This window comes from Mastomys coucha, chromosome X, assembly GCF_008632895.1.
Source record: "Mastomys coucha isolate ucsf_1 chromosome X, UCSF_Mcou_1, whole genome shotgun sequence".
NCBI classification, from domain to species: Eukaryota; Metazoa; Chordata; class Mammalia; order Rodentia; family Muridae; genus Mastomys; species Mastomys coucha.
This window is the reverse complement of record NC_045030.1, coordinates 2436259-2453622: the sequence shown is the minus strand read 5'-3', so window position 1 is coordinate 2453622 and position 17364 is coordinate 2436259. Positions and strand designations below refer to the sequence as shown.

Sequence of the window (17364 nt, the reverse complement as noted above, 5' to 3'; positions counted from 1 at the left end):
AACTCAGGAATCCGCCTGCCTCTGCCTCCCAAGTGCTGGGATTAAAGGCGTGCGCCACCACCGCCCGGTGCCAGTTTTGTTTTTAAGTGTGGGTGTTTTGCCTGCATATGCACCATGGATATGCCTGGTATTCAAGAAGACCAGGAGAGGCCATAGATCTTAGGACTGGAGTTAGAATTCTGAATCTCCATGTGAGCGCTGGGAATCAAACTAGGTCCTTTGGAAGAACAGCAAGTGCTCTTAGCCAATGAGCCAACTCTCCAGCTCCTTAACAGCCTTTAAAAAAAATAAGATTGACTTATATAATATACATGAGTGTCCTGTCTTCATGAATATCAGAAGAGGGCATCAGATCCCTTTACAGGTGGATGTGAGCCACCATGTAGTTGGTGGGAATTGAACTCGGAACCTCTGAAAGAACAGCCAGTGCTCTTAACCGCTGAGCTGTCTCTCTAGTCCCCTCAACAACCTTTTTAAACTGCCTAACTCCTAGACTGTCTTGTTTTCCTTGACAATCTGAAGAGCTACAAGAGAGTAGAATGGAAACAGGGATAGGACATCACAGGTGAGAGACGGAGATCAGGTTAAGCCTAGAGGCTATGACTCATCCTTGTGAGACTGGAGGAGCAGGTAGGGACAGAACAGACTGAAAGATGGAGTGGGGGAGGGTGTGGACATTCCTTAAGGTTTGAAGGTAGCTCAGAAGAGTCAGTCTGCTGGTGAACTAGAGACTGGCTGGCTTCTGAGAGACTGAAAAGACAGATTCGTGGTTATATGGTTCTCAGGGAGATGGGAGGCCTACCTCAGCATACTTTGCCTTTCATGAGTATTATTGTGGCTGTTGCTATATCCTTCAGGAGAAAAAGCTCCACTGGTGGCAATGCCCTGTTTATGACCTGGGGCCTGCCTTACAAGATGAATTTTTTTCTTTTACTTATTTTACCTTGTGTGTGTGTGCTCTCAAGTGCATGTGTGTGCAGGTGCTCATGTAGTCCAGAAAAGGAGTTATTTGATACCTTGAGCTGGGGTCATAGGTATTTGGGTTGTGTTTTGTTTTGAGACAGGATCTCCTTGTACTGCCCTGGCAGTCCTGGAGCTCACTATGTGGACCAGGCTGGCCTTAGACTCAGGGATCCACTTGCCTCTGCCTCCCAAGTACTCGGATTAAAGGTTGTGTGTGAACATGTCTGGCCAAGTTATAGGTATTTGTGAGTAGCCTGATACGGATACTCAGATCTAAACTCTGGTCCTCTGATAAAGCACTAAGCACTTTTAACAATTATTGCAGCACTAGGCCATATTTTTTTATTTCCCCAGTGATGTTTCCTGGAGCACTGTTTTCCTGAACTATGTCTTACAGTGTATTGTGGGTGTCAGATTCTATCTTTGTTGCCTCTGTGGCTGATGAGGGTCAGGAGTAGGTCTGGATTCTTTCCTTATCAGACTGTGGCCTTTGTAAGCAGGATCTAGATAGTCCTCAGTGGAAAAATAACCTGGTATGCTGACGGTATATATTGCATGTGTACACAGTCCTGAGTTTGTCTACACTACCAAAACAAAGGACCTGAGTGAATGGAGAAACAAATTGCAGATGAGGAGGCCAGGTCCTTCAGGAATGAGCTAGAGTTTGGGGTGTGTGGATTGTGGTTTGGAGAGAATTGTGCTAACAAAAGAGGCAGGTAGGACACTAATATAGCCTTTCTTGCTGGAGAACAGAGAAGTCATGCCCAGAGGAAGGGAGATTTGAAACAGAAGAACATGGTCACCAAGCTCATAAGGTGCTAGAAAGGTCTGTGTCTGCTGTCATCTGGGAAGTGGACAGTGTCGGGAGTGAATATCTGCTGGGGGTGTTTGGGACACTTGTCTGTAAAGAGTAGGCATATGGAAGAAACCCAGGAGTGAGGGTACCCTGGGCTGAGGAGATGGAGGTACAGTATATGGGGCCCCAAGTGAGGATGAAGTTAAGAAAAAGCACATCTGCAGCATTTGGGAGGCATGAGCAGATCAGACCTGAGATGGTGAAGCAGCTTTCTATTTACAAGGATGGGGGCAGTGGGAGGAAATGTGGGAAGAAGTGCCTTATGTTTCCAGCCTCAGGTGTTAGCACCACTGTGTTAGGGCCTTCTCTCAGCTCTAGTTTGCTCTCCTTTCATGTTCTCTCTTTCTTACTCTCCCTTTATGTCATTTTATTGTTGGGTTTTATTCTCAGCCTCTTTCTGCTTCTTAGGATTTGAGGATCTTGGCCCTGGACTTTCTCTGTGGGCCTTGATTTTCTCTAACCTGGATCTTTCAAACTAAGATTCTGTGTTTTTGTTTCTGCCTCTAGCTCTCTTGTCTGAGTCCCCTTTCCATTCAGTCAAGCCCTTGTCCAGGGCCTCTTTATTTCCTACATCCTCTGTCCTTGCCATCTGCATGGCCTGCACTGGTCTCACTCCCTTGTTGTTGCCTTGTTCTGTGTCTCTTGCTGTCCTGCCCTGGGTCAGTCAGTTTCTCCTTGTCTCTTCTTTGCACCCTGGCTCTCACTTTCTTGCCTGTTCTGGGTCTGTCTGTGTGTCTGTCCCATCTTGCTCTGCCCCAAGTATATATGAGGCTCTGGGACATCTAAGAACAGAAAGTGGAGGTCCTTACTTCCTTTCACAAACTGCACTTTGCAGCCACCTCTCCCCCTACTATTGCAAACAAGACAGCTCCTGCCATCTTGGCTGGAGAAGGAAGGGTGGGTGGTGGACAGCCTCTACGTCGTCGCTCCTGCTCACTGTTCTCTTCCCAGGGGCCAGGTCAAGGTCTAGTTGGGGCTGGCTTTCCTGACCCTTCGTGACCAAATCTTACCCCCCTTCTTCAGATTATTACCTCAGAGGAGGCAGAGCGGAGGGGCCAGATCTACGACCGCCAGGGCGCCACCTACCTCTTTGACCTGGACTACGTGGAAGACGTATATACCGTGGATGCCGCTTATTATGGCAACATCTCTCATTTTGTCAACCATAGTGTGGGTGCCTCCAGCAAGCGGGCAGGGGGTTGGGAGGGGCAAGCCAGGGCCCCTCCTTACCTTCCCACTGTTCTTTCTTGCCCAGTGTGATCCCAACCTGCAGGTGTACAACGTATTCATAGACAACCTTGATGAGCGACTACCCCGCATCGCATTCTTTGCCACAAGAACCATCTGGGCGGGCGAGGAGCTCACCTTTGATTACAACATGCAAGGTGGGGGTGGTAAGGGCCCTAGGGGCAGGGGCAGTGATAAGGGATGTGAGAACCCACCCCAAGGCATATATGGGTCATTGAGTGGACCAAAGGAAATTCTTTTGCTGGAGTTCTAAGATGTTCTTCCTGATTTCCAGCCTTCTACATGGAACCTGGCCATGGCTTATGGGTTCCCATATTTGTACCCTCAACCCTGATAACACTTATACCACCACCTTCTTTCAGTACTTGTGGGAGAGGATGTTTGGTTGAAGAGTTAAGGCATATCTCACTTCCATCTTGAATGAACTACCCCCTGTCCCTCCTGACTGTAATCCTCCTTCACCTTCCTTGTTCTGAGTCTCTGGATACCCTTGTGGTTTCTAGCCTGACCTCTTCTTTATTAAACTAGTCATCTCTGAGACACTTGGCAGATAGTGGGCAAGAGTTCAGGTGCCATTTGGATGCCCAGGTTGCCCTCTGTTCCTGAACCATACCTGAAATGACCCTTCTGTTTCCCGGTCAGCCTTCTTCCTACCCAAACATCCCTCAATCCCACTCATTACAAACCCCTCTAGTGTTGCCCTAGTCCTAACCCCAACCCACCACCCCAAAGATCCCCTCCTAACTCAAACCCCAAGATCCCTGGGTCTTCTGATATTAGGGGTAGCAGGACAATTCATGCAGGCCTTCTAACAAATCCCCTCCCTTCCCTGGCTGTGACTTCACAGTGGACCCCGTGGACATGGAAAGTACCCGAATGGACTCCAACTTTGGCCTGGCTGGGCTCCCCGGCTCCCCCAAGAAACGGGTCCGTATTGAATGCAAATGTGGGACAACAGCTTGCCGAAAATACCTCTTCTAGCCCTGAGAAGTCTGAGGCCAGACTAACTGAAGGGGCCTGAAGCTACCTTCCTCTCCTACTGCTACCCTCTTGTCAAGAATGACCATCAATCAGAGCCTTGTCTGCCTCCACTTGTCCTTACCTGCCCTAACCTGCTCCAGGGTCAGGGCTGTTGTGAGGACTAACTCCGGGTACCCTATTCCTGTTCCTTTGCCCTGTCCCAGGCCCATCAGGCATTGCACTTAAAACTCCCAGCCCCATTTTCAGAAGCATATTTTTTTCACGTCAGAATTCCCCAGAGTTGGGATTTATGTCATGTAATGGAGGTCCAAAGACTGAGCAACTCAGCCCCCAAACAGTTTGGTTTGGTTTGGTTTTTTTGACAGCATCTCTACAGCTCTATGTAGTCTAAGTCTGGTGTTTGGACCTTTAATCCTCCTGTCTCAGCTTTTCTCATGATGAGGTTACAGGTGTAAACCCAGCTAAGAATTTTTTTTCCTAATTGCATCTGCTTCTGCTTGGAGCTTGTGTGACCTGTTGTAGGCCTCTTCACTACTCTAATGATATGAGCAAAGCAACCCCTCAGCAGATAGACATCAGAGCTGAGATGCCAGCCTAACATCAAGCTGGATTAGCAACCACAGAGCCTTTGTATTCACGAAAGAAAAGGCAATCTCCAGAGCTGGGAGATAAGGCTGGTTCTGCTCATTGTGCTTTTGATGCTGGCTAGTATTAACCTTAAAACCCATAGGGTTTCAAAAAAGAGTTGCAAGTCTGAAAAGTAGTTGCCCAAATGCCATCAGAATGGGGATGGAGTAATACCTCTTTGAAAGCCCCACAGAAGGGTTAGAACTAAGTTTTACCATCAGGAAGTAGAGTGCTGGGTTTGCTGGAAACTCAGCCTTGGCATATGATGGCCACTAGAACTACTAGAAGTTGGAACCAAGATATAGGTATTCTGTAGATAGCACTTAAGACAATAATGTGCATCGACTAGAAGGTGATGTGATGCCAGGCACTTGGTAGAGCACCTGGTCCATGTGGATTGTCTCAGGGAAGCCTTGAAAACCACAAAGGTGGAGCCCAGGAAAAAGCCCATGTGACAGAAGGCAATGTCAGGCCAAAAATACTTGTTAGCTCCAAGTATTCAACTGGGTCCACTTGTCTCTCAAAATGTACAAAAGGCAAACGATTCTGATGGCTGCCTTGTCCCCTGCTTCCCCACCTCCAGGAAGCCTTTCCTGACTTCCTGTACCCAGAGTGCCCTATGTGAAACTCTGTACCCCACTACCAGATGCCAGATCTGTGTGTATTTTGTATATATGATTCCTGCCCACACTCCCCAGGCTGACCTTCAGGCATGGACTGAATCTGATTCTCTTGTGTACCCCTCAGCCCTCCCTAGCCTGGAGTGTATACCAATAAACCGTGTTGTTGAGTCAATAAGCTTGAGATTTGAGAAATTGAGGTCTTGATAACTGGGAAATGAGAGATTAGAGGAGCTGGGGTTGCTCTAGAATGCGGTCAGAAAGGCTTGAGTCATCTGACTGTGATCTTCCTATTTGGGGCCCTTTATAAAGTGGTCTAAAGCCATTTTAAAAATACATTTAAGCAAATAGTCCAACCTTTTCTAAATTGATTAGTTGCTTAGTTGCTGCAAACAAAAATAACTACCTGAAGAAATAAATACAATGGAGATCTGGGCCCCTGCTGTTCTAAGTTTTCAACTTAAAGCCTACCTGGTACATTTGAAAAGAAAATGTTCCACAGAATCTTTTCTGCCAATATTTACTGAGCACATATATATATGCTAAACACACTGCCTTGTGATTGGTTTTATCATTCTTCAAAGTGAGTGTGTGATCTAGTGCTTTTGTTTTTGCTCAGAGATTCTGTTCTGTAGGTGACAATCGCAAACAGCCATATGACAAAAGACATTCAAAACCAGAGCACAGCCCAGACCTTACACCCTGCATTCACACTCAGATACACCAATTCTTCAACCTCACAATCTGGGCAGTAGACCCTCAAATAACACACTAAAAATATAGTCAACAAACCAAATCCCAGGACACATCCTCAAAACACCTCAGAAATAGCAAAAACTTGGGGAAAAACTTCATACTGGTTAGAAACCGTAGTCCTTAGAAACAGACCTCTAATAAGCAAACCTCATACTCTGACCAAAATTCCCCCAAATAGGAAGAAGTGCTTTAACATTGGAAACAACAGCTGAGGGATTTCAACAGCAAGTTGAAGCTAACTGCAGATTTATGCTTTGGAATGGGGGTAAAGCACTTGGGAGGCTTAACACAGTAGATGGACAATAGTGAAAAAATATTAGGTGCCAGGAACAGATTCTGAAGCTGCTCAGAAAAATGAAGACAGAATCTATTATACCACAAAGGACTTATTCACTGTGATACTGGCTCAAAACTTTAGGTTCTGAATCCCAAATACAAAGTCTCATGTGAGAGTGATATTTCATACCTGTAAAGAGATTTTTAAGTAGCTCAGAGATAAGTCAAATCCAGCTCAGACACTACCACAGGATTAAGTACAGAGGTGCAAACACAGAAAATGCACCCACTGTTGCCTACACACCTCTTAATAACTCAGCTGACTTTGCATGAAACCCCTAATAAGTCAAGTATGGGACTGAGACCACCCCCCCCCAAAAAAATAAAACAGAGATATCTTGCCTGGCAACATAGTCTTGAGTGGTCAAGAAACTTGAACCAGCAAGCTTAGGGGGCATATATCCAGGCCATTAGATAGTTTAGAGACCTCAATTTAATTACAGCCATCTCAATAAGTCAGTGAACAAACCCATGTTATCCCTCAAAAATATCCAAGATTAAGAAATACTAAGTTGCTGGATAGTGGTGGCACACGCCTTTAATCCCAGCACTTGGGAGGCAGAGGCAGGCGGATTTCTGAGTTTGAGGCCAGCCTGGTCTACAGAGTGAGTTCCAGGACAGCCAGGGCTATATGGAGAAACCCTGTCTCGAAAAACAAAACAAAACAAAAAAAAAAACAAAGAAAAAAAAAGGAAAAAGAATAAAAAAGAATAGTCTTTTAACTCTGAAACATATTCACAGACTTTCAAGTCTCTGATATACTTTTTGGCTTATGTTACAGAATGTTAGTTAGTAAATTGGTGCGTGAAGTATCTGGTGTTTTAAATTTTTTAGAGCTATCTAGGGCCAGGAATACTGGAAACAGTTTCTAGACCTGATATCCTATAAAAACAGCTCCAAAGAGGTGACAGAGCTCAATCGCAACCCAGAGATGAGAGACTGCTATCATCAGACACATATAGATCATGGAGCTCCCAACAGGGACATGTCTCCCAACAGGGACAGCTTATGCTATAAGCTAGAATAGTGTATTTACAGAAACAAAATATATTTTACACTTCTCTGGGTCAGAAGAGTTTTAGTACATATGATTGAAATCAAAGTGTAGGGTGGGCTCCATGATACACACCTGTAGTCAGTCAGGAAGCTGAGGCAATAAGATTGCTCGAGCCCATGATTTTGAAGCCAGTGTGGGCAACATAGCAAGACACTGTCTTATCCATTGAAATACATTTGAGAACAGAATATACTGCATGGTCTTGTTTATGTATAAATGAATTGGATATAGGCATGAAAATAACTATAATTTTGCTTTTTTAAGTCAATTTGGCTGAGTGCCTTAGGGATAAATTACCCCTGTAGGAGGCCTACATTCTCTACCTTTACTGCTCCTTCCTCCTCTACCTTCAAAATGGATGACATTCCATCATTCACTTTTTTTTACCCTTAGCATCTTCCTCCTGTCTCCATCTCTCTATGTCCATCTATTTCTCTAACTCTTGGATTTGTTACCTTTTCTTGTTCTGCTTCCACCACTCCATCACCTTCATACTTTCCTCATATAGTGACACTTTGTGATCATGCTGGACCACCCAGATACTCTAGGATAGTTTTCTCAGGATACTTAATCATATCAACAAAGCCCCCTTACCATGTCAGTTGTTGTAGCAACAGGTCCTGGTGATTGTGCATGCTACCCTAGTCTGTCTCTGTTCTTTTTCTGAAGCTATGTCCCGAGTTTTCAGGCACTTGGAACTAAGCTGTCTTATGTGCTAGTGATTGAAGACCCTAAGGATGTTTTGGTATATGTCTCAGGATGTGTATGTGTGTGCATTCTTTTTGTATCTCTGTATGACTTGGAAAATCAGTGTTTCATGTGAGGCCAGTGAGCTGTTTGTGTGTGTATATGTCTCTGGTGGCCAGATAGCAGTACTATAAAGATATGTATTTTCCAATCCCTGGAACCTGCAGCTATGCTAATTGACATGGTTAGCATAGCACGATGTGAGGATGACACAGCCTAGAAACTTCACACTTGGGTACATCCTATAAGCCCGGGACACTCACACACACAAAGCAAAGGGAAACACATTATTAGACATAAAGCCACAAGCAAGTCAAGTCCTTATAAATGGACACATTACACCACTGAACAAACTTAACCCCCTCGACAAATGCATACAGAAAGATAAGATACTTACTATGATTCTATACTCATAGACTAGAAACCTCAGGAAGAAAAGAGAATTTAAAAAGGGGGACTCAGCTGGGCAGTGGTGACACACGCCTTTAATCCCAGCACTTGGGAGACAGAGACAGGCGGATTTCTGAGTTCGAGTCCAGCTTGGTCTACAGAGTGAGTTCCAGGACAGCCAGGGCTACACAGAGAAACCCTGTCTCGAAAAAGAGAGAGAGAGAGAGAGAGAGAGAGAGAGAGAGAGAGAGAGAGAGAGAGAGGAGAGAGAGAGAGGAGAGAGAGAGGAGAGAGAGAGAGAGAAGGAATGTGCATTCATGCTAAGACAATTAAGACAATCTTTTTTGGTTTTTTTGTTTGTTTGTTTGTTTGTTTCAAGACAGGGTTTCTCTGTATACCTCTGGCTGCCCTGGAACTCACTCTGTAGACCAGGCTGGCCTCGAACTCAGAGATCTACCTGCCTCTGCCTCCCAAGTGCTGGAATTAAAAGGAGTGCACCACCACCACCCGGCTAAGACAATCTTTTTTAAAATACAGATTCATTCTGTTGATTCCATTCCCTAGAGAAGCCCTGAAACATCAGATTTCAGTACCAGAAGTTCTGGAGAAACAGAATCCTAAGGATGAATGTCTCTAGTGGGTGCCATGGTATCTAGAGCTGTTTCTCCAACTCCAGGAACCTTCAGTTCAGAGCACCCAGAGGGCAAGGCTATGCAAAGTCAATTCCTTTGATATTCCTATCGACCTCTTCAGACCAAAGACTTAATGATGATGGATAAGTAGGCAAAGACAATAAGGGTGGATCCCTGGATAAAATGCAGAGAAAAAGAATGAGCTCACAGATAAAAGTAGCCAACTCAAGAAGCACAGAAACAATCTAAAGTGTGTCCTGGAAGAAAAATCTCACCGGCTGCCACAGAGTTCAAGTGGCCGAAAAACAGACCCAAGCTGATGTCATATGATCGGCTGATTTACAATGCAAATGTAAGCTTTAGCCTCAAAGGTACACGTGGTTAAAGTGAGAGAATAGATAGTCAAAGAGTAGGATCCTATAACTTAGCATGGAGATGGATGAGAGGACCTGAAAGAGCTTGAGGATGTTGAACTCAGTTCTGCAGGGTTCATTCAGCCTGGGTAGCCTTCCCACCTTTAGCAGAGGATGTATCTATCACCTTCCTCTCTCCCAGCCCCTGTAGTATTACCCTCTCCACACCAAGAGCTGTCTCCAGAGCCAGAAGCAACTTGCCCTGAATCAGGCAGCTGTCTCTATGCTTTGTCCACCACTTCCGGTAGACTTGTAACAAGGCCCTAGATGTGAGAAAGTGAGGTCCCCAGGAAGCACATTACACCTTAACAACTTAATACATTTGCTAATTCATGCAAGCAACATGAACCTTGATCAGGCTGAGTTCATCAATATGGGCCCCTCTAAGCAGAGATTCTAGGTTTAATATTGAAGCTCCATTTTCAAAGGTACCAAGAGTTAGTTTGATTGATTGGCCACAGTCTTTGCCAATTGATAGCCTACTGAGGAGGAGCTGGAGATGCTTGGTATCTTTTGACTTAGCGTTGATGAAGGGATTCGAAGGCTCAGATAAACTGGAGTGCTGGAAACAGATTTGTTTAAAACCTAGTCCTCCACCTGATGTGGTGGCACATACCTTTAATCTCAGCACTCAGAAGGCAGAGGGAGGTGAAACTCTGTGAGCTCAAGGCCAGCCTAGTCTACAAACTGGGAGTTCCAGGAAAACCAGGGTGGTTTTACAGAGAAACCAAACAAACCAAAAAACAAACAAGACCAAAAAACCCTACTCCTCCACAAGGCAGAGCTTTGAAGACACTCTTCCAAATACCATTTGAAATGCTTGATGTTTACTTTTCTAGTTAGACTCCAAGAGTAGCAGGAGCCAAAGGGGACAGCATTGTATCACCAAAGGCAAGGTGAGCAGTTACCATAATGTAAAGTACAAATAATGTACTGGTTTTGTTAAAGATTTATATTATTTATATGAGTACACTGTAGCTGTCTTCAGACACAACAAATGAGGGCATCGGATCCCATTACAGATGGTTGTGAGCTACCGTGTGGTTGCTGGGATTTGAACTCAGGACCTCAGGAAGAACAGTCAGTGCTCTTAACCTCTGAGCCATCTCTCCAGCTTCCACTTTTATAAAGGAAGCTTTTATAAAGTTTTATAAACCTTATAAACTTTTATAAAGGAAAAGATATAATTGGGGCTGACTTACAGTTTCAAGAGGTTTAGTCCATATGGCAGGAAGCATGGTGGTGTTCTAGCAGACACAGTACTGGAGGAAGAGCTGAGGTTTGGAAAGCAAGCTCTACAACTAGAACAAAGCTTGAGCATTAGAGAGCTCAAAGCTTGACCCTAGAGCAACTTCCACCAAAGGTGCCACACCTCTATTGCCGGATGGTTTTGAGCACTTTGTATTCAGATGCTGATTGCTATGCCCAGAGGCCAGGTGGAAGTCTAGTGGTGAGCACTGTCAGGATATTTGGAGCATCCCCAGTCTCAGAGACGTGTAACAATTCCTTTCCAGCACCGCTGACTGATTAATAAAGAGGCGATTCATTCAGCTTAGAGAAGAGGGCAGAACATCCCATCCCAGTCTGGGGGCCCCAAGAAAAAAAGAGAGGCAGGAAGAGGAAGGGAGGAAGGAGAGAGGAAGAAGAGGAGGTAGGGACAAGGAGAATTCACCTTGAGGCACAATGAGAGAGCAGCCATGAGGACACCCAGAGAACAGAGCAAGGTGGGGAAAGACTCAGGTACAGGTAAAGAACCATGTGGCTAGGAAGTAGGTAGCCTCAGAGGGTTAGAATAGATGAGTATCTGCCCAGCAGAGTGCCTTCAGCTTGTTAATACATTTATTAGGTTCCCATGTCATTTATTCGGGAGCTAAAATGGGCTAGAGCATGTGTACAAACACCCCATCATTACTTGGGAGCAAAAGTGGGGAAGAAAAGCTCCCAATTACATTACACACCTATTCCAACGAGGCCACACCTCTTAGTAGTGCCACTCCCTATGGGCCTAAGGGGGCCATTTTTATTCAAATTACCACAGAGATAAAGCCCAGAGCCTAGACTCCCTAGTCCCCCTGAAATTTAACAAACTTCAAGTAGTATGATATACTCCATTATCATAAAACAAAAGCCCACAACATATTACAGTCCTTACATCTTGATTAAAAAAAAAAAACACACAGAGTAAGCCAGTCGGTGGTGGTGCATGCCTTTAATCCCAGTACTTGGGAGGCAGAGGCAGGTGGATTACTGAGTTTGAGGCCAGCCTGGTCTACAGAGTGAGTTCCAGGATAGCCATGGCTACACAGAGAAACCCTGTCTCAAAAAAACAAAAAAACAAAAACAAAAACAAAACCCACAGAATAATTAAAGCAACTTAAAATCTTAGGATATATACTCATAAGGATTAGCTCCTGAGTACCCCAGTCCTAGGATACTCTCTCTCCAGTCTTCAACTCTTATTTTTAATGATGGTTCTTAAGACACTTTAGCCTCCCTTGTAGCCCACCACCCACCGAAGGTAGTGGAAAAGAAAGGATACAGGGGAAGTGGATCTGTTTAGAAATGGCTCTTTGGAGCAACTTCCATCTGTGTTGTCTGAAAATTAGTAGTTCCGTTCACAGGTTAGCGGCAACAGCATGATCCACTTGCAAACACTTCACAGATACCCCAGCAGTCCAGTTTGGTAGAGTCAGTACAGCAAACAGGAATCAGCAGCGGTGGCATGACCTAGCAGAGACAGCAGGAGGGACCTGGAGGAATACTAGGAGAAGTTCTCAGCTGTGCCTCTCTCAGAGAAGTGAAGATCAGCAAAGACAAAAGATCAGCAAGTGTTGCACAGCTAGCTCAGCCTTGGTCACAGTCTGTGGAGTCCTTTTTATCCTTTCTCCAAGCATCACACGTCCTCCACGGGTCTTGTCTCAGCACGTGAGTCTGTCTGTGTCTCAGCTGACATCACTCTGCCAATCTGCCCGAGTTCAAGGAAGCAGCTAGAAGCCAAAGCACACCACTGACAATTTTTTGGTGCATTTCTCTCTATGGTGTCCTGATTAATGAAGCTCAACTGCACAATGTAAGGTGGACCAATACATGCATGTCCTTAGTGAAGAATCCTTCATCATAGTACTTCATGTGCTTGCTTTAGCAGAACATCCTCTCCTGTGTTCAGTGAAACAATCCTTCATGAGTCTGCCTTAGCTTTTCACCTGTGTCCACACCAGGAAAACACTCCTTCATGTGTTTGCCCAAGCAAAACACCATCCAGCACAGCTGACTTACCAAAGAACCCTTAATTTTTCAATTCATATATCCTTTCTGTTTAAGAATTGTCCTTTTTGCCAGGCAGTGATGGCGGAGGCTGGGAGATTTCTGAGTTCGAGACCAGCCTGGTCTACAGTGTGAGTTTCAGGACAGCCAGGGCTACACAGAGAAACCCTGTCTCGAAAAACCAGAAAAAGAAAAAAAGAAAAAAGAAAAGAAAAGAAGAAAAAAGAAAAACAAATTGTCCTTTTCTCTAGTACTAACAATCTATAAAAATAATTATAAGAACCATCACATTTTCAATAGCTTATGTGCAATAGTCAAAAATAGTCTAACAAAACAACCTTAAGTTTCTATCAATATACAAAGAGCAAAAAAAAAACCCTAAATATCTATCAATTTACAACAATTCAAACAAAAAACTTTAAATTTCTATCAATGTAGAATACAATTAAAGGGAAAGCTTAAATTTCTATTAATATATAATAATTGAACAAAAAACTTAAATTTTTATCAATATGGAATAATTAAGCAAAACAACCTAAAACCCTAGATGATAACAACCATAACACATTAAGCAACCAAAACCACCCTCCCCAAACTAAGGGATTGGGATGATGGTCTTCTTGGATATATTTGTTTCCTGATGAATTAGAGCAAAGAATTCCTGTTTTGGGGCCCCAAGGGAAAAAATGGTTAATCTGAAAAAGCTAACTGTAGCGTTTATTGCCCAGTCTCTGTGTTTATCCAGTCTCTGCATGTCTGTCTCTTTATCTTAACTTGCATGCATTTTTTTGGAGAAATCAGTAACTTGAGACACTCTGTGAATCATTTGGGCTATTTGCTTTGTGAAAACATCCATGTCTCAGGTGGTAATCGGTTTTCCTTGGTCCAATCTGATTTTTATAGGTTTTGTTGGTAGCCATATTTTTCATTCCCTGTAGATACAAAAGCATAACCACATCCCCATCTTAAAACTATTCCAAGTTTTCATTCTAATGTCAACACAGCCTTATAGTATATTGGTTGGTCCAGTTCCTCAGTTTACCATACAAGATCCACACCTGTGCCTGGCAGTGGTGGTGCACACCTTTAGTCCCAGCACTCAGGAGGCAGAGACAGGTGGATTTCTGTGAGTTCGAGACCAGCCTGGTCTACAGAGTGAGTTCCAGGACAGCCAGGCTATACAGAGAAACCCTGTCTTGGAAAAAAAAAAGATTCACACCTGTGAGACAGCACTCAATAGTCCACGCAGAGAGTTGAGCTCTAGGACCCAAGTTCCTTCTGTTAGGCTTCAGATCCTAAAAGTTCCATCACTTCATGTAGCCTTTGGGGGACAAGCCATAGTAGGTATATCAACATGTAAGTTATACTGTAATTTACTGACTCAAACCATTTTTATAAAATCTTAGCAAGCCAGGTTTGGAGAGATAATCCAAAATGGTAGACCCCTCTGCATCCAAGCTTTGAAAAAGGATCTGCAGGGGCCCCAAAACCTATGGTATTAGGAGTCACATAACAAATGCCTGCCACAAAATTCTGTTCATGGAGATTGTGACCTTCAGAGAAAAGGGCAAGGTTTTGAATGAGGCAGATCAGCATAATGTCATGCTCTGGTTAGAGAAGTTATGACTGCTCCAAACACCAATGTGAAAAAGCTCACAACTGATCACCCCACTTCCCACTTCTTGCCACCTTCTGACACTGGCTTATGGCACAGGCCGATGGGGCTATGTGTACCCTATGTACAGGATTTAGCATTTGATATGGTCAATTGTTCCTGACCATATCAGAACCTTCGGACAGAGTCTCTTAGACAAACCAGATATCCCACATACTGAGGCAGACCTAGCTCTTAGATAACACAAACCTCATACAAATGTCCCTGACTGTCCCAACACTTCAAATAGTAAAACTGGTTCTTTTTTTTTTTTTAAGACAGACTAGTGGCTCTTTTTTTTTTTTTAATTTTATGTATATGAGTACATTGTAGCTGTCTTTAGACACACCAGAAGAGAACCCTGGATCCCATTACAGATGGTTATGAGTCATCATGTGGTTGCTGGAAATTGAACTCAAGACCTCTGGAAGAGCAGTCAGCCCTCCTAACAGCTGAGCCATCTATCTTTTCAGCCCAGTAAAACTGGTTCTTAAACAGTGGCATTATGTTCTAGGATATTTGACCCTATTTCTAGTTAGGGTGTGGGTCAGCCCTTAGCACACACCTTTAATCCCTCTAGCTGGAATACACACACATGCCCTTAGTACTCACCTTTAATCCAAAACAATGAAGGGAAAGTTTGAAGATGATGACTAATTGAGTGGCAGACAAAATGATGAATCAGAGAAAGATTTGACAGAATAGGCTATGCCTAACTCTTAGAGAGTGGAGACAGTGCAATAGAGTTGAGGGGAGAGCAGGGCAGCGGAGGGAGGAGGAGGCAGTGTTTACTGGGACGGGTTGCAGAGAGATAACAAGCTAGACGTAGATGAAGACAGAAGGAGCCAGAAGATAAGAACAGATGGCTAGAGTCTGAGGCCAAGCAGAGCAATTTAGAGGCCTAGAGAAAAGCCTCTAAAGCTTTTTCCCCCTCAGTGAACACTTGGTGCTTAGGGTTTCTATTGCTGACAAAACATCATGACCACAAAGCAAGTTGGGGAGGAAAGGGTTTATTCAGCTTACACTTCCACTTTGCTGTTCATCACCAAAGGAAGTCAGGACAGGAACTCACATAGGGCAGGAACCTGGAATCAGGAGCTGATGCAGAGGTCACAGAGGGGTGCTACTTACTGGCTTGCTCAGCTTGCTTTCTTATAGAACCCAGGACAACAAGCCCAGGGATGGCACCACCCACAGTAGGCTGGGCCCTCCCCCTTTGATCACTAATTGAAAAAAACTAATTGTCCTAAGCTGGGTCTCCTGGAGGCATTTCCTTAACTGATGATTCTTCCTCTTTGATAGTTCCAGCTTGTGTCATATTGACACATAAAACCAGTCAGACCTCTAGAAAATATCTAAATACATTTTGACTGTCCAAACAATGGGGATGGGAATGTGCCACTGACATTTTATGAGTAGAAGCCAATGCCCTATAGTCAAAGACCTCCACCCCAAAAGCATGTCTGTAGTTAACCATGAGTGTGTTCATTACTCATTGCAGTCAGAGACAATGCCCAATAAGAGGGTATTAATTATGCCTGTAGGCACTATATACCTGTGCTTAAAAAAACAAAACAAAACACATGATTTGCTCCATTATCAAACTGGCTTGTAAGAAAGTGTTCATATAAACTAAATTTGTTAAATTGGCCCAACTTCCTTCTGGTTCAGAGTAAAATTAAAAATTTTGCCTTTTGTTTTATTTATTTATTTATTTATTTATTTTGGTTTTTTCCAGACAGGGTTTTTCTGTGTAGCCCTGGCTGTCCTGGAACTCACTCTGTAGACCAGGCTGGCCTCAAACTCAGAAATCTGCCTGCCTCTGCCTCTCAAGTGCTGGGATCAAAGGCATGTGCCACCACTGCCTCGCCCCTCTGGCTTCTTTTTCATAATTTGTTCTTGCTATTTTTTTTAAAGATTTATTTATTTTATATATGTGAGTATAATGCCACTATCTTCAGACATACCAGAAGAGGACATCAGATCCCATTACAGATGGCTGTGAGCCATCATGTGGTTGCTGGGATTTGAACTCAGGACCTCTAGAAGAACAGTCAGTGCTCTTAAACCGATAAGCCATGTGTCCAGGCCTTGTTCATACTTTTAAAAGAGGAGATAAAGATAATTCTCTTCTTGGTTCCTGTCTCAACCCTGGCTCCATATCTATTTGCTTGAGGGTATAAATAGAGAAATGATTACTCTGCTCCAGAATACTGCTTTCCAGTTAGATAACTGCCCTCCATTAAGATGCTAAACTCTTGCCGGGCGGTTCTGGCGCTCGCCTCTAATCCCAGCACTTGGGAGGCAGAGGCAGGCGGATTTCTGAGTTTGAGGCCAGCCTGGTCTACAGAGTGAGTTCCAGGACAGCCAGCGCTACACAGAGAAACCCTGTCTTGAAAAACAAAACAAAAAAAGATGCTAAACTCTTTATTCCAAAGATTCAGAGGGTGACTTATCTGTGGTTTTAGATATGCTTTGTATTTGTACATGCATATAAACATACAGATTTTAAAGGTATTTCTAATAAATCCTGGAAGTGCATTTATTTATTTATTTATTTATTTATTTATTTATTTATTATATGAGTACACTGTCATTGTCTTCAGACACACCAGAAGAGATCCCATTACAAATGGTTGTGAGCCACCATATGGTTGCTGGGAATTGAACTCCGGACCTCTGTTAGAGCAGTCAATGTTCTTAACCGCTGAGCCCCAGTATTGGCTGGTTTTGTGTACCAACTTGACACAGACTGGAGTTATCACAGAGAAGGGAACTTCAGTTGGGGAAGTGCCTCCATGAGATCCAGCTGTGGGGCAT

General features: G+C 43.9%; 1 protein-coding gene and 1 long non-coding RNA gene across 3 annotated transcripts in view; one reads left to right on the top strand and one right to left on the bottom strand.

Moving 5' to 3' along the window:
- Suv39h1 (suppressor of variegation 3-9 homolog 1) overlaps positions 1-5479 on the top strand; it is a 12799-nt gene extending 7320 nt beyond the window's left edge. For both annotated transcript variants that reach the window (XM_031337532.1, XM_031337445.1), the window contains exons 4-6: positions 2843-2989; positions 3075-3204; positions 3915-5479. In XM_031337532.1, the coding sequence (XP_031193392.1) occupies positions 2843-2989; positions 3075-3204; positions 3915-4048 (411 nt within the window). In that variant the 3' untranslated portion in view covers positions 4049-5479. The remainder of the gene's footprint in view (positions 1-2842; positions 2990-3074; positions 3205-3914) is intronic.
- The window catches only part of LOC116068270, a 15966-nt gene extending 5070 nt beyond the window's left edge, over positions 1-10896 (bottom strand). Inside the window, exons 1-2 of the long non-coding RNA XR_004109532.1 lie at positions 10829-10896; positions 6446-6517 (exon numbers count right to left, since the gene is read on the bottom strand). This is a non-coding gene — a long non-coding RNA (uncharacterized LOC116068270). The remainder of the gene's footprint in view (positions 1-6445; positions 6518-10828) is intronic.
- Positions 10897-17364: the final 6468 nt, after the last annotated feature.